Below are 26,344 nucleotides of genomic sequence, written 5' to 3' on the forward strand. Positions count from 1 at the left end.
ACGAAGTCTTATTGCAACTTTCATGGTATCTTGTCATTCACGGGGGTTCCTGGAAAATCCAAGGTTCAGGTTCTTCATGGCAGCCAAGGAGCCCGCCATGGTTTCTCTCATCTTCTCTCCAGCTGCTGCTGCGCTGGACCGTGCTGCTGCCGTGCTGCCGCCAAACCTGGCCAGGCCAGAATACATTTTTTCAAGCATCTTGGATGCTGAATTTCTTACCTATTTTGGCACGGTGAGCTATCAGGCGCTGCAACTGTTGCCCTCGTGGATTCCAGAAATGTTAACGAGTGCAGCTGCACCAAGGCAAATACAGCTAGGGAGTGTTTCAGCACTTAGGATATAAAAAGGTTAGTACATCTTTTGGCTTCAATTATAGTAAGGATCCCACACAGCAGCAGCAGCGCTTACCTGAAGCGTGACACAAACTCCTGCGTGGTGGTTGCCTGCGAGCGACCAGCGACGCTTGGCCGCGCAGCCGCATAGGCGGCCGCAGCAGCCGCAGCCGGAACGGCGGCCGGGGCCGGGGCCGGCATGGGCGCCACCGAGGGGACGTACCGCGGCGCGGCGGCGGCCGGAGCCGGGGCCGCCATCTGCGCGGCTGCAACCGCCGGCGCCGCCGGTGCCGGGACGGCGGAGCGCACGTAGGCGGCGGCTGGCCCGGGGCGGCCGATGCGCTTGTTGAAGAGGTCCGTTGCCGTCTGCTGCTCGTTGCGCCGCATGACCTGGCCCCCAGTTGCACAAGACTCTGTCAGAATTCCTGAACTCCGATCCCTTGAGCAGTATCTTCCTTTCAGTGCGCATCTTTCCTACCGGCAAAGCTATAGGGCGCCAACCCAGTGGATGGCTTTGTCTCTTCCTGCATGAAAGGCAAGAGCATGCACTTCTATCAGATCAGAAGACAGTACTTCTGGGCAAAAATAGGATCGCAAGAAGCTTTTGAATGCGCGTGGTACTCAAGGTGTCAAGCTACCCGATAGGCAATTGATTGCAAGGCATTTTTTGGCAACACTGGAGCATTTGAGCAGGTAAACGTGCCACCTTGAGCTCAAGGATGCGCTGGAAGTCTGCTGGGGATCCGGAGGGCATGAGGGTGAAGAAGTTGTCAACCAGATTCTCTGGGCGGCTGCCGATGACTTTGAGCAGCGCCTCCGCCTTGCCCATTTCGCGCGCCACGTGCCCCGAGAAGCTTGCATGCACCGCCTCGTCCGGCTTGCCTGCAAATTTTGCACTCGCAACTGTCAGTTCGATCAGACTTTCCCCTTGTTGCAATGCAAGCATGACTCGCCCAAGTTGGCTGCAAATGCGCGCTCGCAACTGTCAGCTTCGGGTCTATACCCTTCTCACGCTATGCATGCAATTAAGCGCAGGTCTGAAGTTTCCCAAAGAGAGGCATGGAGCATTATATTTAAGTTGCGCTGCCTCGTCCAAGAGCTTTGAGCTACACATACGCCTTGTGTAACACCAAGCTCTGATCGCGATTACCTTGTTGAGCACTGCAGGCATGCAAGGGAATAGACAGAGAATTGACCTGCGGAGGGGAAGTCAAGGAGCAGGGCCTTGATGGCTTGGGTGTCTAGAAGCAGCTGCTGGCTGCCAGCTTCGCTCACCTTCCGGCACCTGTGCATCACCACCAATCACCTCCGTTCACGTTTGACAAATAGAAAGGGGTACACTCCGGCAGTCCTGGCAGAAAGCATGCGAATTGCAAGCGCAACCAGATTGCACTGCTTGTCAGTGCACAAGTGCATCCTGCCTCTCCAGGCACAACACATTCACATATATGCTTCAGGGAGATCTCCCTCAAAATCGTGGGCTGCTGTGTCACAGATTTCAAGAAGCACATTGGTGCCAAAAGCTGCTTTACATGTCTAGAATTTCCCAGCAACAGGTGCATCCAACAAATAACATATTGTGTGATGCAGCCCGCTGACTCTGAAGGTGAGAATTTGAAGAACATTCCCTTCATTCTCAACACCCACCTGAAGATGTACTCGATGAAGCGCGGGCAGAAGGAGACAGCGAGCTTGTCACAGAAGTAGCGGAAGTGCAGCGCGCTCAGAGCCGGGCCCACGCGCGGCGCCGTCTCGGCTAAGACGCGGCTGAACATCGTAACAAAATCACTCTGGTCTCCCACCTGCAGAGCGACCGGCACTGTGAGGTTTCTACCGCACTCCTCTTGGGAAGGAACGCATGTCCAGCAGAGCATTGCAGCAAGCATTGATAATGCAGCAATGCAGCATTGTGGAGGCATTAAAGGGCCTTGACATGAGCATGAACCCACGACCCTTGACAAGGTCCCAACAAAGAATTGATGCACGTCAAAGGCGGCTTGCAAATTCCAGAGGGCTTCAAGAGCATTTGCATGGTACAGAAAAATTGGTTTAATGCAACGCAAGCAGCCAGGACAATAATACTCTGGTACGTGTTAATATAGTGAGTAAGGTGCCCTGAATTCCATGCGAATTTTGAAAGGATGCCGTCGAGACACTTGACTATTGACGCGGTATTCTGACAGCAATAATGAGGAAGCCATGAGGACCATTAGGTTGTCAGAGGCCTTAGGGCGCACTGCATGACAACAATGCGTGTGCAGCCCAACCCAAGCAGGTCTTCAGAGCGCCACTGCTGGGTGCTTGATCGGGAGGGGCAAGAGTTGCCCACCGCTTCAAGGGAGGCCCAGGGCATGCGCGTCATGGTGAGCAGGGCGGCGTCGAGCTTGGTTTCGCAGCCTAGGATGAGGACGGAGAGGCAGGCCGTGACCACCAGCTGGAACTCATCCTCCTCCTCCGCCACGCTCACCTGGGCCAAACATAGAATACAAATCAAAGTCAGAGTCAGAGTCAGTAGAGTGATTGCTGGTGCAATCAGAAGGGATCCTGGCAAATTGCCTGTGCGTGCAGGAAGGCAAGAACATCATGGACGTCAGAAGCAGTGCAGTGAGCTGCGCATGCAGAAAGCAGAGTGCCCATGTGTCCGATATAATGAAACGATGTCGAGCTGCAAGCCCCGCTTCCTGTGTCCTGTCTGGTGTGGAGCGAGCGTACTCGGGGCTGGCAGATGCTTTTGCCACAAAAGTGCTTGGGTTATTCTAGGAATTCACCACACCGCCCGCCTTATGTGCGCACACAGTGTTCTCGAAGGAAGGCTCAACAACACATTACATGCCATGCGTCCCCCCAGTCACTACTGCATAAACGAGGTCCAAGTGCGCACCTTGTTGCCGAAGGGCGGGTCGATGGTTTTGGCGACGGAGCGGCCGAGCGCGCCGACGACCTCGATGCAGTACTCGGCCGTGGCTATGATTGTGCACACCACCACAACATCCTCGTCATTCAGCTTTATGTACCAGTCCTGCGTGCCTGCACCCGCCTGCATGCGCAGTAGTCTCTGGTCATGATCCCCCCTTGCAAATCTTTACAGGAAAGGCTGTGGCCAAGCATCGCCCGACGTTTCTACATCCCTGCCATACATACCCTAATGGGCTGCCCCACCCGGGAAGTGATCTAGCACATACGACTGGATGACAACATATTGAAAATCGGGGTTTAAAAGGAGTTTGCGGCCAAGCACTGAGTTGCAATGAGGGGCTGTGAGATTCAGTCATTGTAGAGCGGGACAGACGCATGAGGGAGGCAATCCTCTGAATGCTGAGGGAGTCTTAGAGACAAGCGAAGCAGCGGCGGAGTGCTTGCCTGCCCGGTGGTGCCGCCCGCCGCGGTCTTGGGCAGCCGAGCAACCAGCCGCGCCGCATACTGCTGCAGCACACGCTGCACGGGCACAACAGAAAAACATCACGGCAAGCAACTTTCATCAGACCTCATGCCTGTTGAGGTGGTGATATTGCAGTGAACATTCCATAGAGGCCAGTGTGGCAAGCACCGAAAAGCTCAGTACGGGCTCCCCGTCAGCATGCTTGTTAATGCAACTGCAGGTGCGCATCCCGCAATCGCAATGAATACATCGCTCGATAGAGCATCAGGGCCGACATGACAGACAAACCCAATGCCAACCTTGACACACTCCCAATCACACCTACACGCCAAAAAGTGCCATCTGCCAAGGCAATCACTAGAATGCAGACAGGGACGCCAGATTGTGACCGAAGTTTCCCTCCAAAGTACAGAAGTGCACCGCTTAAACAACTTCATATATGCCCAAACCATAACAGAGGCGCTTTACAGAGTTCTCTCAGGCCATGATGCAAAGTTTGCAATCCTTCAAATGCGCCAAGTCCAGTGTTAGATTATTATTATTATTATTATTATTATAGGTCGGCAAACCCAAAGCCAGAGGCCATAGGGCATACACGCAGGGCGTCTGCAGCCACATCTGCTGGGCCTTCATTAGTCTGCAGCCTATCAGTCACTCATCATATACATGCATGCGCTCCCTGCCCCGGATGAGTACTCGAAAAATAGTCCCCACCTGGAAGGCGCCCATGAGATGCAGCATGGGTTCCCCGCGGCTGACGAAGCGCGCGCACCGGTGCAGCGACTTCTTGATCACGCCAAACAGCTCGCTAGCAGAGCGCAGCACGTTGGTCTGCGCCGCGTCCTCCATCGGCTTCCAGCTCTCCTCACGGATCAGCGCCTCCAGCGTCTCGCGCAGCCCCTTCTCCTCCGCCTCTATGTACACCCTGCATGCGTTTGCATATGCACTATGATTACCATTTGCTCTTGTTTGAGAAGCGGGGGAACTTTTGAGAGCTCGAGATTGCATGCGTTTGGAAGGCTTTTGCTGAGCACGAGCCCAAACGATAAACTGTGCCGGGCAACTTGTGTCTTGATGGAGATGCCTTGCTGCATTTTGCAGAGCATGGAAGTCGTCGACGGCACAGCATGTTTGCGCGCTATTGACACAGCGCTGCGCAAATTTTCGGTGTACCATTGTTCTGACTATATACGACAGCCTAAATCTTAAATAACACTGACTAATTTTACTACTTTCCCCACGGTGAGTGTTTTGTCTCAATGCCAGCAGAAGCGCCCACCTCAAATGCTTGGTGAAGACCGAAGAGATGGCGCCGTGGAAGGCGGTGCGGGCGCCGGCGTTGGCGGCGTCGCGCGCGGCGGCCGCGGCCCGGGCGGCCTCGTCCTCGGACGAGGCATCCCCTCCGCCCCCGCCGGCTTCGCGCTCCTTGAACATGCGCTCGTAGCGCTGGCGCACCCGGCTGGCCGGGCTGTGATCGTCCCCCTCGTAGCCCTCACTCCGCTCCTCGTCCTGCAGCATGGCCTTTAGTAATTAGATGACCTCTAGCAGCATGCCAAGGGGTCAGTAAGTGACCAAGCCAGGCCTGTCTTTGCATCCTGCCTTTTCTACCACGTGCTTTCATATTTAGTAGGTGAAGCTGGCAGCTTAGGGTCCAGTGGATTACAATAACGCACCCTTGGGACACTTTCTCCTTCAAGGAACTACACTCCTGAAAGTTCTGGTCTAAGTGCGAGTGAAGGGTTTCTGGGGGCAATGGCGGACTTCAGAGTCTTAAAGATTGCCCCTTTGTCGACCCATCACAGAGTTAGAGATTGGGCACTTGAAAGGAATTGACAATAAGCACAAAAGACCAGCCGCACCTCGTCTGCAACTGAGTCGCCGCTGCCGCCGCCGCCGAAGCGTTTGGCCATCTCCTGCTCGAAATCGTTGGTCGCCTTTACCGCAACCAGCAGCGCCTCCACACTGTTCGACAGCTCTGCCGCCTGTACATCACATCATGGCCACCCGTGAGAAGTGTACAATATGCACCGCAAAAGAAGCCACCCGGGTTGCCACCAGGCTTGAAGCTCTGCTGTACTGGGAAGTGATATTCTTCCCAGCAACCACCAGATGGTCCAGAGCCATCCAACCGAAACACATCCAACAGGTTGATTGCTGCTGCGGACGGCGGCTCTGAGCTTGCTCCCTTGACTGTCAATACCATGGAATTTACGAGTCCTCCACACAATGGGTGAAGTGTAAGGACGCGCTAGTGTGCTCTCTTGCTGAGCTACTCGGCAGCATAGTTGCCTGCATGTCGATCCTTAGCTCCCCAGAACTGGAAGGCGGCGTGCCCCGCTAGACAGGTCGAGTTGCACCAACGACCGCACGGGTAGGCAACAGAAGGGCAGAGACGAGGTAGTAGGCTCGCACCTTGTTGTCAAGGATTTCTGCGAGGTGTGCGCGGGTGACCTGCGCAAACTGCAGGCACATGCGCTGCGGCAGGCGCCAGGACTCGGGGAATATTGCCCAGATCTCCGCCTTGGCCCGTAGCCGCCGCCGCAGCCAGCCGTACCGCCGCTCTGTGCGCTCGATCTGCGCCGTTCAGGGAATATTTGTTACGTGTGAACAGGTGAAGGGGGAAAGATTTTAGGGAAGGGGACATGGCAATTGTAATAGCTAGCCATAGCAATATGCGCCGTCCAAACAAGAGAGTGGTGAAGATGTATGCGATCATAATCATAACGGCGAAGGGTTGAGGGAGGGGGCCTGATTCAAAAGTTTGCATCGTTTGTCTTGCCCGAGATACAATGCAAACATAAAGGCAGTGCAAGCGGCAATGTAGGAACAATGCAATGGTGAGCTTAAGGAAGGGTCCATGAAGGGTGAGATGGGTGAATGAAGTCACCTGCGCTGTTTCGCCGGTGGTGCTGAAAATCTGCTGGTAGACGCCGACCTCCTTGTGGCACACGCTCTCTATCAACTCCTCCCGCGCCTGCGCAATATAACAGCAGGATCCAGTCAGGTTCCACTGAGAATAAGCCTGTGTTGATAAGGCACGCTCTGAATGTTGTTTGCCGCAAAGTGGTTTCATCCACGCTGCTGCAAGCATTCACCCTGCTGCTTTTGACACTTGAAGTTATAGTGGTGGCATATAAGGGCTGCGCCGTGGGGAACCGGAGGGCCTGGGAAATCTACAACTCAGGTGGCAAGATCAGGAATATGCACCAGTCCCACAATAGCACATGCAGGCATAAGGATAGAAAATGGGCAAAACGGACTGCTAGGCTGCCTTGAAGCCTAGGCACACGCGCTCAGGGCAATACTGAATCACACATGCATGTTTAGTCTTCAGGGACAGACAAAGGCTAGAAAGCTGTGCCTTGAACCCAAGGACGTCGATGACGAGGCAGCAGGCGCGCAGGCGCTCGAGCAGCAGCGGGTTGGGCTTGTCTTCGCCCGTGCCCAGCAGCTCAAACTCGCGCATCGCCGACAGCTGCAGGCTCATCTGCAGCGCGCTTACGCGCCCACTCAGCTCCGCCACCTGGCATGTACATGAGAGCCAATCAGGCTGTGGCAGCTGGAACATAGTGAAGCCAACCGTGGCTTTGTGGCATATGCTCTGTACTCTGGTCCCGATCTCACAGTTAACACAACATTCGATTGCACATCTTTGCCCGTTCACCTGCCCCCTTGGCTGCCCTATCCCATAACTTTGAATTTAAAGGTGACAGAAAACCACGCTGAAGTATATTTCCACACCGAGCGGAGCACGTGAATGTTGCTTTGACTGGGGCAGCTTCCAATGTCTATTTCAGGGCCGGTAATTTTGTACATTTACTGTCGGTGACCATGCAATGGAATAAATTAGATAATATGAGTGTTTTGAAAAGACATGGGGAGCACCTTGGGAACGGAGCCAAAGGAGGCGAAGTGGGCGGCCAGCTGCTGGACGGCTTCCAGCAGCCGCGCAGCTTCCGCGTACTCGCCCCTCTCCACTGCCCGCTGCAGCTGATCTGCGCATGGACCAGGCACAAAATGAGCCCAGGACACACCCTCTAAACCCCTTTTCCCCGGAAGCTGACGAGCACTTATAGGGCAATTTAGAGTTGCCAACTTTCAACTGCGCTATACCTCTGTCCCAGGGTTTAGCACCAACCAGGGCAGAGCCTTCAAACGCATGCAAAATGACGTAGGCCTTCTGCAGATCGCACAAGAAGCACAAATTGCATCTGCCTGCCACAGCAGGACCCATTGGATCAGGCCAACACAAGAGGCCTCTCACCACAAAGAAGTTGCAGCAATACAGGAGCAGCCTGTAACTGTGCAGCGCACAAATAGTGCTCTACAAGTGGCGACACATCCAACCATGACCCACAGAGAACGGACCACAGGATATGGCAGGGGATGCGCACCCACTGCGTTGACAAGCATGGCTGCCCTTGTTCCAGCGACAGGAGAGGCTTCTTCGGCACTGACACCAGCCAGAACGCTTCTGCATGATAATGGCAGGGCAGACAGAAAGCATGCACCACCGGGAGGGTGTCAACCACAGAGTAATAGCAATGCAGGTGGCATTGGAGGCGCACCCACTGCGTTGACGAGCATGGCCAGTCGGCGCAGGGCGGTGATGGTGTGAGTGAGGTGGGTCTTGGCAAAGTCCAGCTTGCGGATGTCCCTGCAAATCTCCTGCACCATCACCTCGCTGGCCTCCGCCTTGCGCCGAATTTCCCCGATCTTGCCAAACAGCTCCTCGATCGCCGCCTTCGCCGCCGTTAGATCCTGCCTGCGCGCATGCATGCATTGCATTCAACTTGTCCGAATTTACCGTCTGAATTGGGTCTTGCTTGCATCTGGCGAGTCCATCAAGGGGTAGGAGCCTTGGCGTCCTGCAGCTCGCCAGCAGGACGCACCTTGCCTCTTGGCAGTAACAGCATGCAATGAATGACTTCAAGGCCATTTGGTGAAACACAGATATAGTGCTATTACCATGTGTGCATCCCACTATGCTAGCATGCTACTTTGGTCGGGCCAATGCTCAGTTCCTTGCGTCCTCAAAGCTGCCCGTCAACATTTGGGCAGCTCTGGCCTTGTGCACAACAATCTGACGCCATAAGGATGATGCAAATGCACAAAGGAGTGGCTTTGAGAGATGGCCGAAGTTGAGGCAAGCAAGATAGAGCAAGAAGGTGAAAATGTGGAAGGTGAGAAGAGCGCAGGAGGGTGGGCTGTACCTTGCGCGGCTGCCAGAGCTGCTCTGCTGGCGCACAGCTACAAGGATCTCCTGGTCCACTTTCCTGATCTGCAAGGATATCAAGCCAGGGGGAGCGTCACAAGAGGCAAGTGATTATCTATTACACCCTCAATGCATGCATGGCGTTCCTTGTTCTAGAGAATTAATTGATGACTGCTTTCTCAGGCACAGTTGAGGCCTCACTGCCTGTTCAACATGAAGCAAGTGCGCAGCATGCATGGAAGAGACCAGAGCACAATAAATTCTTCTGCATGTATGTCGCACCTTCTGCTTCAAGTTGCCGATGAGGGGGTCCAAGCCACCAAGGCTATTTTCTGCAAGGTCCAGAACCTTTCTCGTCAGGTTTGCGCACAATGCCATTCTTGCCCTTCACAATCGTTGTGTTGCTGTAAAAAAAACTTGAAAGACACATGCAGGGCTGGGTGCAGAGCGCTTTCGAAGCACTGCTAGATGGAGTTCAAACCTGTTGGGAACATCTCATTGATGTATGCCACGGCATCAAAGTCGTCACTGTCGAAGGCATCCTGCTGGACGCTCCCAGATGAGACGATGACATTTGTGCCTGGTGATGTTGAGGTGGAAGCTCTAGGCTGGACACCAGTGCCCTCCGTGGCAGCCATGTGATGTCCCTGACCTTTCAGAGGTCCCTTGTATGTGTGACAAGGTTAGCTTGCCAACAGCGCTGTTCCATAGCCTCTACATGTTCAGGAGAGTTTCAGCTACATCGTCTGGAAATCACATCGAACTGCAGAAGATCGTCCTTACTTCTGGAAAAAATCTGTTGTCTCTTCAGGTGCAAAAAATCATTGATTGTTCAGGGAGGAAGCACCAGACAGCAAGATGATCAAGCTGAGCTCTGGGTACACGTCGTTTTAGATGAAAGCGTGATCAAGCATGCTTATTGGTCATCTGCCTCAGACAACGACATTCCGCACATCTGAATGCCAGTCCTTTTTTAAATTTCGCATCTCTGACATCAAACGCCTGGGTACCAGCAAGGGGCGTGAAAGGGTGTGGAATACGATCGGTCTACTGGACAGAAAATCTCTGAGACAGCCACCACTTTCAGCTCTGATCGCCATCAACATTTCTGTTCGACGCAAGTCAACAGCTTCTCCGTCAGCGACTGATACGGAGTAATTCACAGCTGCACCGCAAAGTTTAACTTACGCCAACTGGTGAACATCCCTTCAGCCAACCTCGACCTTTTCACGGGTTTCCAATGTGCAGCTGTCCGATACGTTCTAATTAAATTAAGCAAGGTTACTTTGTTGTTTTCCAATTGAGTGGAGCGGCTTTGCCTGGCCAATTCTGAGGCGACCACTATGCCAATATGGCTTCTAAAATATGGTTTCATCGAACATCAAAGATTGTACGGAATTGCAGCATCCAGGAGGAGAAGCCTGCAAAATCTGGCCATGCATAATTATGAAGATTCCCCTCATGAGGCCAGAAAATTTTCTTTGCAACACTGCTCTTGATACAAGCTCATGCTCTTTTCAGCCTCACCCTCATGCTGATCTGCCAGGTAGCCTTGAGCGGTGCTCTCAGAGTGTTTAGTCTTAGCTTGCAAGGGACGACCTGCTGCTTGTGCAGGTTGGATAATCTCATCAGGCGGCTAGAGCAGCTAGACCAGGAGAGCCCTATTCTGACTGCCGAGGTCACTGCCGCCTGAGCGACTACAATGACGCTCGGCAAGAAGCCGAACTGGGTAGGCGATGGGAGCAGCTGGTGCACGTAGAAAAGGAGCGCCTGGCAGAGAGGAAGATTTTGCATTCCATGCTTGCAGGTACAGGGTACACTCCTCTGAAATTTAACAAAATTCTGGGTCAGCTGCAAAGTCCCAAACGCACCGTTTTCACTTTTGCTTCTTGCAAAAGCAGCTAAAAGAAGGCTGTAACGGCACATGGCTTGTTAGAGCTGAAAGTCTGGCTCCAGCCTGCTCTGGCTGCTGTGTTTGACAAGGCAATAGGTGAAGATGTGACACCGCATTCTGTACCTGCTCTCCTGCTTGCTTACGGATGGAGTCTAGCGCCTGCCGTCCAGATGAGGAGGCCTGTGGTGCAGGTCAAGAGCGTTTTGTCGCGACCCTTGCCGCAAATCCAGAGGATAACTTCTATGTGGAGAGCGCTAATGTGGACAGCCTAGCCAAGCAGCTAAGGGCTAGGAGAGTCTTGCTGTACACAGCGCCTCGTCAATCGGGGAAGACCACAGACGCATTCGCAGTACGCCGACGTCTGTGCGACGACGGCATCCAGGTGCGACACATGCTGGCTTCTTGTCTTGTCCAGCCGAGACAACAGATTTGTGTGCACAACATTGCATTGTTGATGCAATCCGTCTTTGAGCTGCTGAGGTGCATGTGATTCTCTCAAGCCTGTTTAAGGCTGGTCGATTGGCTGCTTGCGCAGGTCGTGTATGTGGACCTGGGTCCCCCTGCAAGGAATGCAATAAACTCATCAGCGAAAGATTCAGAGCCCATCTGGCGGGAGGTGGTACGCAAGCTGCGCATCGCCCGAGCGCAAGATGAGAGCTGTTACGAGGCCTTCCATGGCTTCTTGGAGCAACCCACAGGGCCACGGGTGGCTCTGATCTTTGACGAGTGCGATACTATACGCAAGCTGCCTGAACTCTTCTCAGATTGGCTGATGCGTGTACGTGTGCTGTCGCAAGACCTAGACATCAGGTAAAAATTTAGCATGCGTGATGATTTACCTGCCCAGCATGCATTTGACAGAGTCGTCTCGACGTTCCACAGCTCAGCATTTCTTGACATTTGTCGGCGCAGCATAATTCTTTTGTGTTTGCGATCCAGCTTTGCACAGAATGTGTAACAAATTTTTGTATGGTGTCCTTTGTGGCAGGCTGTGTGGCCAGCTGCTGGTGGGCACGCCGCGCATGAACGAGGCCGTACTCAATGCCCTGGATGGCATCGAGTGGTCCAAGTTCCTAGTGGTGAGGACCCGCCACCTACCTGCATGTTGCTGGTCTTGATCCTTGCTTTCCCTCTGAAGCACTGCTTTGGTGTGCAACAGCCTCCCAGGGTTTGTATTGGTGCATTGCCTTCAGATGCATTGCCAGCGCATTTGTATCAGCGCTGTCCTCTCTGCACACTGCAAGCCAGGTCAGCAATATGGCAGGGCTCACCGGTGGGCGCATGCGTTGCAGACAAGAGGACGATCTCCGTCCCGCTTCTCTCTCACCGAGGTTGGTGAGCTCTTCCGACAGATCATTGCAGCGCGCAATGGTTTGGTAGTTGACTCCACCGAGGACTGGGCGTACTCGCTCTGGAGCCATACAGAGGGAGCAAAGGGCCTCACGGGGATGTGTCTGGGAGAGGTATGTCTTGTTGGGTGGAGCCCCCCGATTGCACGATTTGGTGTATCTCCCCTTTAGTCATGATCAAGGCGGTGTCCAGCACTTGGTGTCAAAGGTTTGAAGAAGCGTGCCTCCTCTAAGGGTTGTTGATTGTGGCCCCTCGAGGGTGTTTGTCAGCGCTGTGAGTTCTCCTAGACACCTGCAATGCGAGTAGTGGTTTCACAATCTCAGTTGCGCCATCTCTGTTGTTGCAGCTGGACAACGAGTATTTTAGCACCCTGGAAGTTTGCAAGCTTTCAGTTTGGGAGAAGTCCCTGATGCATGACGCCAAGCGCCTGACACGAGGAGCAATGACAGCATACGACCGGATGATGAGTGCTGTGGATGCTTCTGATCCGATCATGGAGGCGATCGTCCAGAACCTCCTGCTGACTGGTGAGCCCTGCAAGCTGCAGCCCACAGGCCAGATGTCAAGAGTTGCCAAGGAAGGTTTCCGTACACATCTGGATCATGCCTTGCTGTCCTACAGAGTCTTCATGTCCAATCAGAGATGTAGTCTTCAAAATCACAGCTTAACACTCTTGTGCAAAATTAATTCCTTTGATGCGCACATGCTCCCATTCATGGCAGTGCCACCCAGCCGTGTTGGCAAATGTAATTGGCAGTGTGCTCTGGCTCAATCTCGAGTATTGGCTTGCAGGGCGCCATGCAGTGCCTGGTCCTGACAGCCTCTCCAACGCCGAATACGAACTGCTCTGCGACGGCGTGGTCCGCCTCGAGGGTGTGGCGGGCAACCATTACTTGGAGGTCTCCTCCCCCCTGCTGGCTGCGGCCATGCTCAACGCTGCTCTCGATTCCATTCAGGACCCGCCACAGCTACTAACGCCGCCGACAGAGCCTACCGCTCGGTAATTTTGCCATTCCTTTTAAACGCATGCGTCATTCTGCATTTAGCTTATAATTATATTTATACAGTCCTTGTGGTTGCTTCAATGACCATTACATCATCCATACCCCTCGCCTGCCTGACTGTTAGCCATGAGCCTTGAAGCAAGGCTCAAACGCCGCATAGCAATGGAAGAGCTCATTTTTGCATGGCAAGATTTGTGGGCAGAGAACTAGGGCAGTACCTTCTGGAGAATGGCTTGGGCCAGTTCCAGAGCAGCAGGCTGCTACAGGTGAAGGTCTGGACAGCTGATGACCAGCAAGTGCTGGAGTGGGCATTGCAGCATGAGCTGAGCCGGGGCCTACACCTTGTTCTTCGCAGCGCTGTATTATTAACCGACACTGACTTCAGCGACCTTAAGCTGGCAGTGGAGGTGCGCAACACATTGTACCAAGCCCCAGCAGCTCGCAGCAGCAGCAGCAGCAGCAGCAGCAGCAGCTCAAGCATGATCAACGCGCCATTTGACAGCCGGAGCAGCAAGGGTGCTGGCGCGACGGAGTCAGCAAGCAGCATTGGCTTGCCAGCTGTGGCGCGGGGCAGCAGCGGCAGCGACTATCCGGGTGCAACAGAGGCTGACAAGCGCAGGCGGCTGGATCTGTATGTTGGCAATGGTCAATACAGCACCGGCTATGAGCTCAGCTCGGCAGCCTCAGCTGCGGCTCTGAAGGATCATGTACAGCGCAGCATGAAATATCGCGACCAACACAGCTGCCAGGTGTTTGCTGTGAACCTGCAGCGCCCCAAGCGGCCACACAACCGCCCCCCGAACGATGCTCCGCCGCCCTTGGAAGGCGGCCAGGCGCAGACTCTTGCAGAGCTGAAGGAGGCAATGGAGAACTTTGCGTCCTGGCCAGAAGAGCGCCCTGACAAGGTATGCAATGTTGTTTATGCGACTCGCTTCCCTAATGCGAGAAATACCAGCCATGTGCACCTCGTTCATTACTGCTACAGACGCCCAGGCCTGACTTGTGGGAATCATCACATGGCCTTGTCTTCTTGGCTGCTTCTATCTGCATCTAAGGCTGTCGGACTTTCTGCAGCCTGCCTTGATGACATAATGCCATTCAGCAAGGCTTGCGACCGGGTAGACTATTGAGGCATGTGGTGCTCAACAGGTGGTCTTTGTCAATGTGCTGCTGGAGCTGGAGCTGGGGCGCATTCTGCTGCAGTACGTGGACGAGCCAGATGCGGTGAAGGTCATCAAGCTCAGCGAGCATCAGGGCAGAGTTCGGGTCGCACGGTCTCCGGTGCAATCTGCTGCGCGCATGTCACAGCCCAGGGGAGCAACGCGTGCACATGGGCACATTCCCCATCCAGCTCGTGGGGCTCGACAGCAGCGCTTGTGGCGGCCGTGCAAGGGCTGGCCATCACGCACTCTGTGCATGCCATGCCCTGCCACTGCATCATGCGGCCGTGCTGGCGTCTTGATGCGGCAGACCCGGGTGTGACTCAAAGCAGTTTGGCTTGTGGAGACTGCATTGAGGGTGACTCGACCAAGATGGCATGACATAATGTTGGAAGGGCTGTTACCAGATGTTCCCTTTTGTGCTCAAGCAGTACGATGTTATGGCAATCTGATCATCCAGTGCAGACGGATATGCATTCCACTTGCATGTTTGCTTGTGCTTTGCAATGACATGGCAGCCAGCTCACTGCTGAATCACTGCACTTCAAGAATCGTCTGAAGGTCGTCGATTGTGCATTTCGTTTTATTGTACAAGCTGCACACACATCGCCAAACTCCCAATTGAAAAATTGCAAATCTGCAGCATGACAGACAAGGCTGCCGCATCCAAGAAAAAGGCGCCTGAGGTGGAGGCGACAACGATTGAAGAGGAGGATCTCTTCGAGGACTTTGCCCTTAAAGATGGTATGCACTTTCTTATGTATTTCTTCTCTTGCATTCGATTTCGTCCTTCAGCTCTGAAACTGGAAAAGCTTCTAGCGTTTGACCATTAAGTATGATTGGATGAAGCACTATTTCTGCACTGAATGAGTCTGCCAGGCAACAACAAGAGACAGCACAAAGATAGCTTTCCCAGTTCGATGTTTTGAGCGTATGCATCCTTGGCTGACGCTTTTATTGTACTGCAGAACCAGTGGGAGTGCAAGAGGGAGAGAAAGAGCCCGAACTCCCCCTGTGGGAAGCAGACTGGGACGATGAGGACGTAGGTGGCGACTTCGTGCAGCAGCTGAAAGCAGAGCTTGGCAGAAGCGCAAAAAAGTGACGAGCCCAAATGTAGCAGCAGATCCTGTTGATCGATCACACAGAACACCTTTGAATAGTAAGAATGGGAAATGTGACGCTTCTCTGACGAGAGGTGCACAGATTGAAGACCAAGATTGTCAGGCAGCTTTAAAACGTCAAGACATGAAAGCCTTGACAGCTTGCAAACAGGGCTGGTGCAGCAACAGGAACCCAAATGACTGGGCAAACCTGCATAACTTGTGCTTATTGCATGTGCGCATTGGCTCACGATGCAGGCTGCCTGTGGCCAACCTGGCCATGAGCTGTGGAATCAGGCTCTGGGTATGAAGAGCTGTTGAACTCATGTGCTGAGTGTGATATGGCAAATTTCGTTGATCCGGAGGTCACTGGAGCATCTTTGACCTGGTCAGTCCTGGCCAAATTATGAAGATGAATCCAGGTAGTGCAGTAGCGCAGCAGCGCAGCAGCTCGCAACATTAGGATGTTGCACCACTTCACAGTAGTACTTCAGCTGGAACTTGGGAGCAAAGTCAAGGTTGTTTGCTCTGCTTCAGGGACTGTTTCTGCAGATGATTGATGCAGAATGAGATGCTTTGTTTGCGTCAACATGTAAAAGTAAGGGCCAATTATGTAAAATTCTATGTGGGCTGCGGCCGGCGACAGGTCATTATGCACATACTGCCTACGTACACATGGGGCTATGAAGCATATCTTGCAGGAGCCCCGTTAAATGGGAACCTCAGTTTTGGCTGCTGAGAGTAACATAGTTTTCATTCTGGCAGCCACCCACTTGATGTTGGCATCTCAACAGCAAACCCCATGCACTGTGAACAATGTCAGGCGTTACCTTGTAACGTTCCTGCACGTGCTTGATTCGAGGCAAATTTCGATCTGTTCCACTCTTCTGCGATGCTCATGTTGTCATAACATTTTTAAAGCGTATTTACAGGTTTCGCCTACGGTTCAATTGTCTCGATCAAGGTTTGCAGCTGCCCGAACAAATTGCGAACGTCAACTCTCACAATTCCATACAGAGAGATCTGCCGCCCCTCCACGCTTCGCTGCCTCTTGATCAGCGCTCATCATTTGATAAATTATCTGCAGCCTTCGAGATCGTTTTCAACATGATTAAAGCTGCAGTGAAGATTTCTTAGAAATGCATTGCGTTGTAGACATCCCAACAATCAGGCACGAGGATGTCCCAGCCTTTGCAAGTGAGGGCGTGGAGATATCTGCGAATTTCGACAATGCGACTCAAATGCTCCAAGCTCCCCCAGAAAGGAGCAGGGAAGCAGGGGTCGAGCAACTCAAAGCCCTCCTTCTGGTGTCCAAATATCTCCTGAGCAGCTCAGCTAGTGTGATCAACACACCCACGTGGTGCCAACAAGTGCTGGAAAAATTCTTTAGAAACCAATCAGAGTCTGAACATCTGAAAGTATTTTTCCTGCTGTTGCATTGATAGGCACACCCCGTTGCCGCGGGAGAAATCTTATTTTCATTGATGCCCCTTCTGGAGGCCAGGAGTCAGGCAGAGCCATCCGAGGAAGTGCTCCTCGGGGTCTTTGAAATCCTTGAATTAGTGCTCCAACAGGCAGTAGAGGCAAGTGGCCCCATCACCTTGCTTTCCGGCGCATTATTACTATTATACTATTACACGCTTTTCCTGCCGAAGGCAAGGTGCGTCTGCAGACAAGCTGCGTGCAAAGGCTGCCAAATTCCTACCCCTTGTTGGGACTCGCCAGATCCAAGCAAGACCCAATCAATCGTGGGCACGGTGCTCAATATTTGTACCGCCCCCCGCCAGCCGGGGCCATGGCGCTTTGGAGTCCTTCAAAACCCGCCACATACTCAGCTCAGCTGGCAACAATCTTTTGGAAACTGGGCTTACAAGTGGAAAATTTCAAAACATTTCAATCCGTGCAGGTGCTGCCAAAGTACAGCGATCAAATCACTGCCATGCTCTGCCGCGCATGCAAGGACCCCTACCACAAAATGAATATCCAGGTGCGCAGTCTTGAACCAATCAAATTTACTGCTGTGTGCAAAATTCAGCTAGCAGTGCAGATCAACATGAAAAGCCTGCAGCTGAGCTAGACTTTAGTTAATGCCTGCTCTATCCTTAGTCCAGAATCCAGCCCATGTTCCTCCTAAAGGCCCAAATATGGAAATTCTAATTTATTGAGTAGTTTGAGAAGTTGGCTGGTGTGCAGGGCTGCAGGTGTGTTTCTGCGCTGGTGCGCTGCCACAGTGGCGCTGACTTATGCCACATCAGCGAACAGCTGATCGCCATGCTGGCACCCCTCACAACCCACCGCCAGCAGAAGGTGCTGTCTCTTCAAAACTTGCCTTGGAAAACCATTACACCATCATTGAAACTGACCTTCATTTGACCGCAAGACACCTCTTCCTCCCTTCTTGGCGCTCATGCTGCCTTTTATGTCTGGCATATTCTTAGTACACGCGCACCTAGCCCTGAGGGCTGGAACTAGCGCGTAATGATAATAATTATTAGTACACAACGCACCTAGCCCTGAGGGCTGGAAGAACAGTGTGAATAAAAGAAATTATGCTTGGTATGACTAGATGCAAGTCTTGGAGAGCGAGTGCATACAGCACATTCGGCAGTAGTTGTCTTGACTGAATTCCATGCAAGTTTTGTGTAGCAGAGTGGTCAGAGATGTGCCGTTGATGTCCGGCCCAGTCAGACATCTGGCCTTAATTGCACATGCATGCATGCGAGGGCTCTCCACATGACCTAGACAACTGCTGCAATGCAACGTCTACACACAGCAGATATGGCCACAAGATATATGTATGTCATGAACAAATTTTTAAGCACCACTAGGCTGCAGACTTTCTAGGCGCCATGGACGTGGCTGCAAATGTCTTGCGTGTGTGCCCTATGGCCTCTAGCTGTGGTTTGCCGACCTATAGTAATAACAATCTTTATAATACTTTCAATTGTACTGTAGTAACAATGATAATGGAAACAACAAAAGCGCAGAATACTATGCCAGTTTAGGACAGGCAGCCAGTGGCTCCGCGTACAGACAGGGAGGCATGAGCCTCAGGTGGCTCCCGAAAGACCTCTAGAATGCAATAATAATTTTATATGAAAATGGCAATGAAAATGACAATGAAAATGAAATAAGAAATGAAAAAAAGGTCTATCATAGTGTAACTTATAGCAATAATGTCTCTGGTCTCACTTTGCAGGTGAGGCTAGCGGCCATTGCAGCTCTGACAGGGGTGCTTCCCTGTGGCGGGCAAGCCATGATCCCGCAGCTCATGGCCTGCCCGGAACCCCACTCGGTGCCCATTGCCGATTTCTACCAGCCCTCCTGCCGAGTCAACTTCTTTGCGCATCTCGCAACTGACAGCGCTGTCTCGGTGCGGTGGATACTCTTGCATTATCTTTCAAGTATCATTACACGCCTTTTCAGTCTTCCAAGGCTAGGTGCCTTCCTGCAGCACTTCCACTACAAGATCTTAAAATATGTCTCTGCATTTCTGTTCTTATTCCATGCATATTACAGAGCTGTTGGTTTTGGGAATTCTGGTGCACGTGTTCGATATTGACTTCATAAAGAAGGCAGACCCGATTGCGCATGCACTGTGCATGCCATGATAGTCTTTCCTGAATGCCGGCTTTGATCTTTTGTTATCATTATCATGATACGATTTTCCTGATTAAAGGCAAGGTGCGTCCTGCAGACAAGCTGCATGTAAAGGCCGCCATTAACCTACCCCTTGTTGGACTCGCCAGATCCAAGGAAGAAATATCAACCGTGGGCATGGTGCATGTATATGCCGCTACTATATGGGGTGACATTTTGCAGTATGTCTTATGCAGGTGCGACAAGCGTTTTTGTTGATGCTGGCCTCCTGGCTAGGGGATGCACCGCCAAAAGAGGATTGTGCCGCGCATGCGGGCAGCCCTGAGCTGCCCAACGGGCATCCACTGACTGCCCACCGGGCTGCGCTCTTCCCTTACGTAATGGCGCTCCTGGCCGATGACTCACCGGCCGTCGCCGGTGACGCGGTTGCATGCTTGGAGCGCCTCGGCGTTCGGCACATGCAAGCACGCTTAGAGGTACATACTCATGAGTTAGCCGCCCTGGTAATGCCCTTTTTCCGGTGTGTTTCGATCCAAAAAGTGAAAACAAAACAGTTGAGTCCAGGCATTGGAACATTCACTTCATATATGCAGCAACGTCTCTTGGCAGTGAGCGTTTTCTGCAGTGCTGCTGGTGTTGCTGGTAGCTACCATGGATTGCATACACAGCGCCAAGTTTAAACTTAAAATTTTAGCAGGAAAGCCTGAACTTATTGTTCTGTGCTTCCAGCAGAAAGCTCCTCACAGCATGCCGGATGAGGAAGAGGCAACGCCGTCGCACGGCTGTGGCGGCCTGCTTTGGCGCACTGCTGCCGATGGCGAATGCGCGCACCAAGGGCAGGCAGGCTCAAATGCGGCAATAGCAATTGCCCCCGGAAAATTGACTACTCCTTTCAAGGCAAGACCGAGCGCAGGATTCCGCATGCTGGTTCAGGTGGGGCCCTCTAGATATTATTATTATTTTTATTATTATTATTACAAGTTTTCCAGTCCTAAGGACCAGGTACGTTGAGCAACACCTGTACTAATGCTTTCCACCCACCACAGCCGTATACATATCGGTAGCATGAAACCACGCTCAGTGGCAAGCAGCAAGCATGCAAGGCAGTCCTGATTTGTGCTCGTTGCAGGCTCATTTGGAAGAACTGCTGAGCGGTATCTCAGGGGACTTGCTCGGATGGGCGCCGGGGCCGCGCACTAAAGCCGCCAAGTTGCTCCGGTTGTGCCTGCTGTTCTGGGAGAGCACGATTGCTGACCACCTGCAAAGGCTGCTGCCATTGCTGGTCAAGGTAAACTTGTTGCAAGTGAAACTACATCGGAAAGAAGCTGCTCATATGAGTAAAAGATCAGCCAGTGATATGAGAGAAGGAATTGAGAGAGGCTTCTGTTCAGCTTGTATAGCTGTTATACTAGCTTATAAAGCCCCGATACCTGGTGTACTTGTGAGATTTCGATTTCAATCCTTCTGCTTGTCGTGTACTCAATGGCTGCCATCGCATTACGCACACCGGAATTTGGTTCTCGCATCATGCAAAGAGATTGACAAGCCAGGAGTACTGTTGACTGTTTTAGATATTTACTCAATCCTGCTAGATGGTAAGAATGAGATGATAGGGCCGTAAATACTATCATTTGCTGCTCGCAGGCTTACGAAGATGAGGGTGCACAGCAGCATTTGAGGGCTTGCTGCTTCTTGATCGGCTTCTGTGTACCAAAGGAGGACTGGGCTTTTGTGTTTTCACAACATGTGGAAGAAACAAGTGCATCGGGGAAATCCAGTGCATGCCAAGCTGTGCTCAAGGCCCTGCAAGAGGGCTCTGACAGCGCGGCGGCTGCTGAGGAAAATGCTTTACAGCCGGCGGTCAACTATTGACATCAATTGTCATCAATGCATGCTTCATTCATTTCATTTGCACTCTGCAAAACATGGGTTGCATGTCAATATCTCATATGATGCATTATCACTCCGCCTTTCCTCCCAGAGGCAAGATGCGGATCCAGCCTGAAATAAATGCAAAAGCTGCATTTATTTCAGGCGTAAGTCAGTTAGATGTGTAGGATAAATAGCCGGTCCAGAAGAGGCCACAGGTGGACATGTAGAGGACCCGGTATTGCAGTGGCACCAGGTAGAAATTGACCATGGACGCTGGCACCCAAAACTTCCACCCTACAGCACAGGAGAACTATCTTCTCAGCTTTCACCATATTTGTTGAAGACATATTACTTGCATCTCCAGGCTATCTGCTCCTGGAACTTGCACACAGTACCTGACCAGAAGTCTTGACAATGCACACTCCCACAGCCATTAAAAGAGTTGCAACAGTTGTCAAAACGTTGATTTTGCTTCCTTGAGTTGAGTATACAATCAACGGAACGCTCACAGACACTAAATTGGTCTCTGGAGAGAAGCCAGGAGCTGTACAAGAATGTTATGGAAATTGAGGCACCAATGTCAAAAGAGAGATCTGCAGATCAAAATAATGGCTGCATGCTTCCACATCTGGGTGATGTGTTACGGCAGAAGGTCTCACCGTTGATGAGGGTTGGCACAAAATCGCGCTTGACTTTCTCCGGCAGCTTCTCCAGCTGCTTGGTGAATGCAAAGTTCCACAGCAGCACAGCGCTCAACACCTGAACCCATGTGCACCAGATTACTGACTGTAATATCCGCTAGCGTAGTCTCTTGTTGCCATGCCTATGATGCGTCACACAGGTGAACATGTCTGATACCGAAAGTGTCCATCAGACAGTGCAGACTCCTTCATGGCGACACACGTATGGCATTCTTTGGCGCAAGGCAGTCATGGGATGCTAGCATCAGCAGACTCACCACAGGGCCGAGGGCAGCTTGGTTCAAGAAGACCTGCATATCCAACAAAGCACATCCTCTATCAATCTCCGCCAAATTGATGCTGGGGAGATATTTATTATTATTATTACTACACGCTTTTCCTGTCAGCAGCAACGTGCATCTGCAGACAAGCTGCAGTAAAGGCTGCCAAAATCCTACTTCTTGATAGACTCGCCAGATCCAAGCAAGACCCAATCAACTGTGGGCACGGTGCTCAGTATATATACCGCCCCCCGAGATAGCATGCATGAAATGTGTCAGGGCGCTTTTCAGCGACAGAAGGCACAGCGCGACAAAGACTAAGGGGACAACCACGGCTTGCAACAGCAAGTTTGTTGAAGGGCACCTTGGAGGCAAAGTGCGGCACGCTCTTTGTGGGGAACAATTTATCGAGGTGCTTGTACCAATAGTGCTGGTAGGGGCCATAGAAAGCAAAGCCAAAGCTGCCCATGCGGGCAGCCCTCACCGCATCAATCCCTTTGCTCTGCCCAGGCACTCCCTGCATCCCGTCAGCTTACACTTTTCAGATTATGTGGCACTTGCCCGTCTCAATTGTCCCCTTATATTCAAGCAAACTGAATTGCATCTGTCAGTCAAGGGAAAACGTCCGGGTCTGCATGTGATACAAAACCAGCTGCAGCAAATGTCTGATGCAATGATGTCTTGAATCCTCAGGATCGCAAGATGCTTGTGTGCAGCACAGTCGGGCATTGCATGCAGGGTTGAGGCTCACACCGTCCCATGGTGGTGTGCGAAAGACTGGGCCAGAATGTCTCCAGCTAGCGACAGGGCGCCTGTTGTCAGTGCTGCTTTCAGCACTGCATTGCCCACTCCTGGCTGCATCAACCGTGTGTTCAATGCGCGCTTGCAGACACATAACAGATGAAAATGCGTTTCAATGGCCAGAATCAGGTCTGTCTTCTGCAGTCTCCGATCCAAGCAGCTGCTGCTTACCTGCACGTTTGCTGATGTACTAGACGAAGCATTTCTGCTGGCATCACATCGCAGTGGCCTCCTCGGTCCCAGGGGACCACAGCACCGAATGGAAACAGAACCGAAACCTCTCATTGTGGTGCAATGCTTGCTAAGATGACCTTAAATATCTACAACTCCTGGTCAGATTTTTCACTGATCTACCTTCAACAAGACCTTCCAACCTTCCTTAGATCCAAGAAAGAGAAGCAGGGCAATCGGTTGGGGCAGGACTGCAGATCAGTGTCACTCGAGGAAACCCAGAAGTGCAACGGGGAACCGTGATCTCAATTCTTGTCTGATAGTACGTGCTGAATGATCGTGCCAACTCTTGATGTGCAAAATGAACTATGCAAAAAAAGGGTCATCTGCCAAAAGTTCTCCCTGCGGGGCTCGAACCCGCGACCTTGGCGTCATAAGCACCACACTCTACCGACTGAGTTAAGGGAGACAATTATCTACAGGCGCGCCTCCCTCGCAAGAGGCAGCGGTGCCAGATCGGCATTTTCCAATACCCATAACCTGCGTCATCAGGACTGCCTCAGGCCCATTCACCATTAGATAAGTGCAAATTCGAGTATTTGAAGGCAACTATGTCTCTAGCACAAATATAGATCTGGGGAATGTGCACAAAAGTGAGAGGTAGAATTTTGGTATTTAGAGCTCTAGATCTATATATATTAGGAGCCTCCGGAGGCTCCGGCTGTGTCCAAGCCTGCCAGCTGCCAGCTGTGCCTGCAGGATCATGATCAGTTATACAGTTCTCTACAGCTGCAGCATGCATGTCATGCAGGGACTTACTGCAGGCAGCAGTCTACCGCAGTGCCAACAGGCACACATGTGCGGGACAGTTATTGCATGATGCGTTGCTAAGCACTCCACAGTCACTGTACGGTACTGTCATCTCATGGTTGAGAATTTCCCGAGGGAAGGGGGAGTGCTCTTCTACAATTCTGTTCAAATCCTATCTGTGAATCCTACACAATCTCTGCCCTGTCTGCTTTCAATAGAGCGTATACATGCAGCTCAGGCAGGCGCTGGAATGAACCTTGGCTACTCGTAGCAGCGCAATTCACAGCATTAACAGTATGACGTCATTTTCAACCAAGACTAAACTGCTACCTCATTGCAGTCCTTCATGCCATGGAAGCAATTAGGTCAGTTAGAATTCAAGGGCCCCGTGAGAGGAAGCCAAATAGCTGCCTCATCTCCTGTGGCCAAGAAAATCCGCCGCTACTGTAGAGCATCTTTTCACCTCTGGAGTCCCAGACACAGAGCCGATGCAGTCTTCTACCAAGTCTTCTACTAGGGAGATGGCCTCGAAGATTGCAGGACTGCTCTACTCATGGATCGCCTCAAAATGGTGATGCCAGACGTAGCAGGAATCCAAAGAGTGGCGCATATATGGGTGCTGGCAGCAGGATGTCAAAGGTGTAGCTTATTGCCCTGTGGAGGCGCCTGTACAAAGGCACAAAATTGACCTCAGATGTCGTATTTATAAGCAACAAGTTTAAGGCAACCCCGGAAATGAAAGACAATATACTACTAGCGTGCATGGGCAGTCTAAAGAAATTGTGGTGTGCATCCCGCAATGGCATTTACAGTCCATGGTGAGAGTGTATGAAGATGAACTGCAAATTGAGGAGCTGAGTGGATGCACCTCCTCTTCTGGGTCCGCTTCTTAAGTTCTTCTTTCAAGTGGTGATACAATGCGCAGTAGATGGACCCCTCAAGAAAGCCAGCAGCAATCTTTGGCCAGTTTCGTTTGAGCACGCCCTTTACTTGCGACTGCACATGTTGAAACAGATGATGTCAAGGCACATTTGCAGCCAATCCGGCAGCTGAATGCGACTCCAAAGTCTTAAAGGTGGTTTGCAGCAATTGCAACTCTTACAGTAGCATAAGATATCAAAGGGCTAGATGCATCTGTTTGGGACCTTGAGTGTGCCTCACCTTAGTGCCGGCAGACATCAGGGCCAGAGGGGTGTACTTTTCGAATTCTTTTGTGAAATTATCAACTGCGTCCACCATGTTGTCATGCACCTTCTCCACTTTGGGAGGCGGTGCAGTCTGGAGAGCCTGGCCATCCAGAGATTGCTGCCTTCAGTGTGCCAGGACATATTAGATTGACACACGTGTCATGGCAAGCGATTAAATAAACCCACTATCGGCGTTTAAGGGCTGCAAAACGCGGCGTTGCAGGCTGGCAGCACATCCTCTGGCCCTAGTGGGCATGTTTGTGGGTAATCACCTGGAAGACATCCCTGAGGGGATCCGGCATTCTGGCGACTAAAATTTGCTCACGGCTCCCCTGGAGTTCGATTTTTGTACGCACAGCGCACTAGTTTCAGATTGTTGCACGCAATCAGCTATTGTAGGCAAAGGCCGTGATTGATCCTGCAGGCCCATCGAAAGCTTGTAAACGGTGACCGGCCATGTCAGATCTCATGCCAGAAAATTCTTGACAATAATGTGATGTTTCACAATACTCAGTTGCCTCTGTGATGGACTGCAAGCAACAGATCACATTGAGCAGATGGAAGATGTCACCTCTTTGTCACTGATACAAGGACTGCCTGATAGAGACACAAATTTTCCAAGGAGACGTGAGCTTTTCAAGACAATAGCAATTGGATTTTATGCTTTCTGCATCAACTGGATCAGCTGAGCTGTCGGAACAAGAAAGTGAAACATTATTATGATCAACACCCTTGCAATCTCCCCAACTTCATTCCACTGAAAATCTCTGTGCTTCACAATAGGCCCAAATGCTCCCCTAGTGATTTGATTTATTCATAAGGAAGCCCTGAATAAGTGCTCGAAGAGTCTGGTTCTGTGCTGCTTCAAGGGTGATGTTGGAAGATATCGGAGCAGTGCTTGAGCCAGCTGATGACATCAAGAAGGAGAAGAAGCATCACAAAGAGAAGAAAGATAAGAAGCACAAACACAAGCACAAGAGCAGTCACAAAAAGGATAAGGGAGAGAGGGTAGAGAATGGTTTGGATGTCACAGAGAAGGTTGTGAAGGACCAGAATGGGGACTTACAGGGCTCAAAGCATCTGGAAAATGGAAAAGCTGCAGGATATGACAGCGCTCCAGAATCTGGAGAGATCCCGGTCGAAGCAACAGCAGAAGAGGAAGTTGCTGGAAAGGCGATGCAGAGAGAAGCAGTTGTGGAAACAGAGCGGCCCGCAAGCCCCCCACTTGCTACAGTGGAAGGCACTTCCGATTTGGCAAAGGGCGTCTCCGAGACCAGGTCCGTTTGCTGATTACCGAAGTCAAGTAGCTTGAGCATGGCACTTAAATAGCTGTTCGCCGAAGAATGTATTACCCAGAAGTGGCATCACTGGCATCACTGGAATTGACAGATTTGTTATTCGGACTTGTTCCTGACCATTTGACCTCTGCAACCATTTGGCATCTGCAACGCTGAGCTCAGTGAGATGTTTGCCTGCCTCAGGGCCCAAGCGTCAGAGCTGGCTGCATC

At 51.8% G+C, this 26,344-nt stretch overlaps 4 protein-coding genes and 1 non-coding gene across 5 annotated transcripts; 2 read left to right on the forward strand and 3 right to left on the reverse strand.

Annotated features, from left to right (window-relative positions):
- Positions 1 to 966: 966 nt before the first annotated feature.
- Positions 967 to 9,888, reverse strand: COCSUDRAFT_26904 (hypothetical protein; the record flags this gene model as incomplete). Its single annotated transcript, XM_005652281.1, has 16 exons — positions 9,408 to 9,888; positions 9,209 to 9,258; positions 8,925 to 8,992; positions 8,280 to 8,476; positions 7,597 to 7,706; positions 7,073 to 7,234; positions 6,599 to 6,685; positions 6,124 to 6,285; positions 5,571 to 5,693; positions 4,991 to 5,220; positions 4,426 to 4,636; positions 3,214 to 3,387; positions 2,662 to 2,799; positions 1,980 to 2,134; positions 1,518 to 1,617; positions 967 to 1,200 (listed from the first exon to the last, which is right to left on the reverse strand). The coding sequence occupies exons 1-16, from the start codon at positions 9,562 to 9,564 to the stop codon at positions 967 to 969; spliced, it is 2,358 nt and encodes a 785-aa protein (XP_005652338.1). The 5' UTR covers positions 9,565 to 9,888.
- A 5,034-nt stretch (positions 9,889 to 14,922) lies between these two features.
- Positions 14,923 to 16,065, forward strand: COCSUDRAFT_52274 (hypothetical protein). Its single transcript, XM_005652282.1, has 2 exons — positions 14,923 to 15,078; positions 15,303 to 16,065. Exons 1-2 carry the CDS (start codon positions 14,979 to 14,981, stop codon positions 15,434 to 15,436), a joined length of 234 nt encoding a protein of 77 aa, XP_005652339.1. The 5' UTR covers positions 14,923 to 14,978; the 3' UTR covers positions 15,437 to 16,065.
- A 1,344-nt stretch (positions 16,066 to 17,409) lies between these two features.
- COCSUDRAFT_55778 (hypothetical protein) lies at positions 17,410 to 20,906 on the forward strand (the record flags this gene model as incomplete). The annotated part of the gene is made up of 7 exons (XM_005652283.1): positions 17,410 to 17,421; positions 17,628 to 17,741; positions 18,634 to 18,807; positions 19,271 to 19,510; positions 19,764 to 19,967; positions 20,164 to 20,322; positions 20,679 to 20,906. 7 exons carry the CDS (start codon positions 17,410 to 17,412, stop codon positions 20,904 to 20,906), a joined length of 1,131 nt encoding a protein of 376 aa, XP_005652340.1.
- A 169-nt stretch (positions 20,907 to 21,075) lies between these two features.
- On the reverse strand, positions 21,076 to 22,728 carry COCSUDRAFT_55779 (hypothetical protein; the record flags this gene model as incomplete). The annotated part of the gene is made up of 5 exons (XM_005652284.1): positions 21,076 to 21,200; positions 21,566 to 21,665; positions 21,865 to 21,897; positions 22,232 to 22,384; positions 22,621 to 22,728. The coding sequence occupies 5 exons, from the start codon at positions 22,726 to 22,728 to the stop codon at positions 21,076 to 21,078; spliced, it is 519 nt and encodes a 172-aa protein (XP_005652341.1).
- A 507-nt stretch (positions 22,729 to 23,235) lies between these two features.
- Positions 23,236 to 23,308, reverse strand: COCSUDRAFT_t9. Its single transcript has one exon. It is a non-coding gene; the product is annotated as a tRNA-Ile (tRNA).
- Between the last annotated feature and the right edge of the window lie 3,036 nt (positions 23,309 to 26,344).

The sequence above is a fragment of the Coccomyxa subellipsoidea genome (genome assembly GCF_000258705.1).
Source record: "Coccomyxa subellipsoidea C-169, whole genome shotgun sequence".
Taxonomy (NCBI): domain Eukaryota; kingdom Viridiplantae; phylum Chlorophyta; class Trebouxiophyceae; family Coccomyxaceae; genus Coccomyxa; species Coccomyxa subellipsoidea.

Coding starts and splice junctions, on each gene's coding strand:
- COCSUDRAFT_52274 (XM_005652282.1), top strand. CDS start 14,979: ATGACAGACAAGGCTGCCGCATCCAAGAAAAAGGCGCCTGAGGTGGAG. Junction 15,079..15,302: donor GGACTTTGCCCTTAAAGATG/GTATGCACTTTC, acceptor ATTGTACTGCAG/AACCAGTGGGAGTGCAAGAG.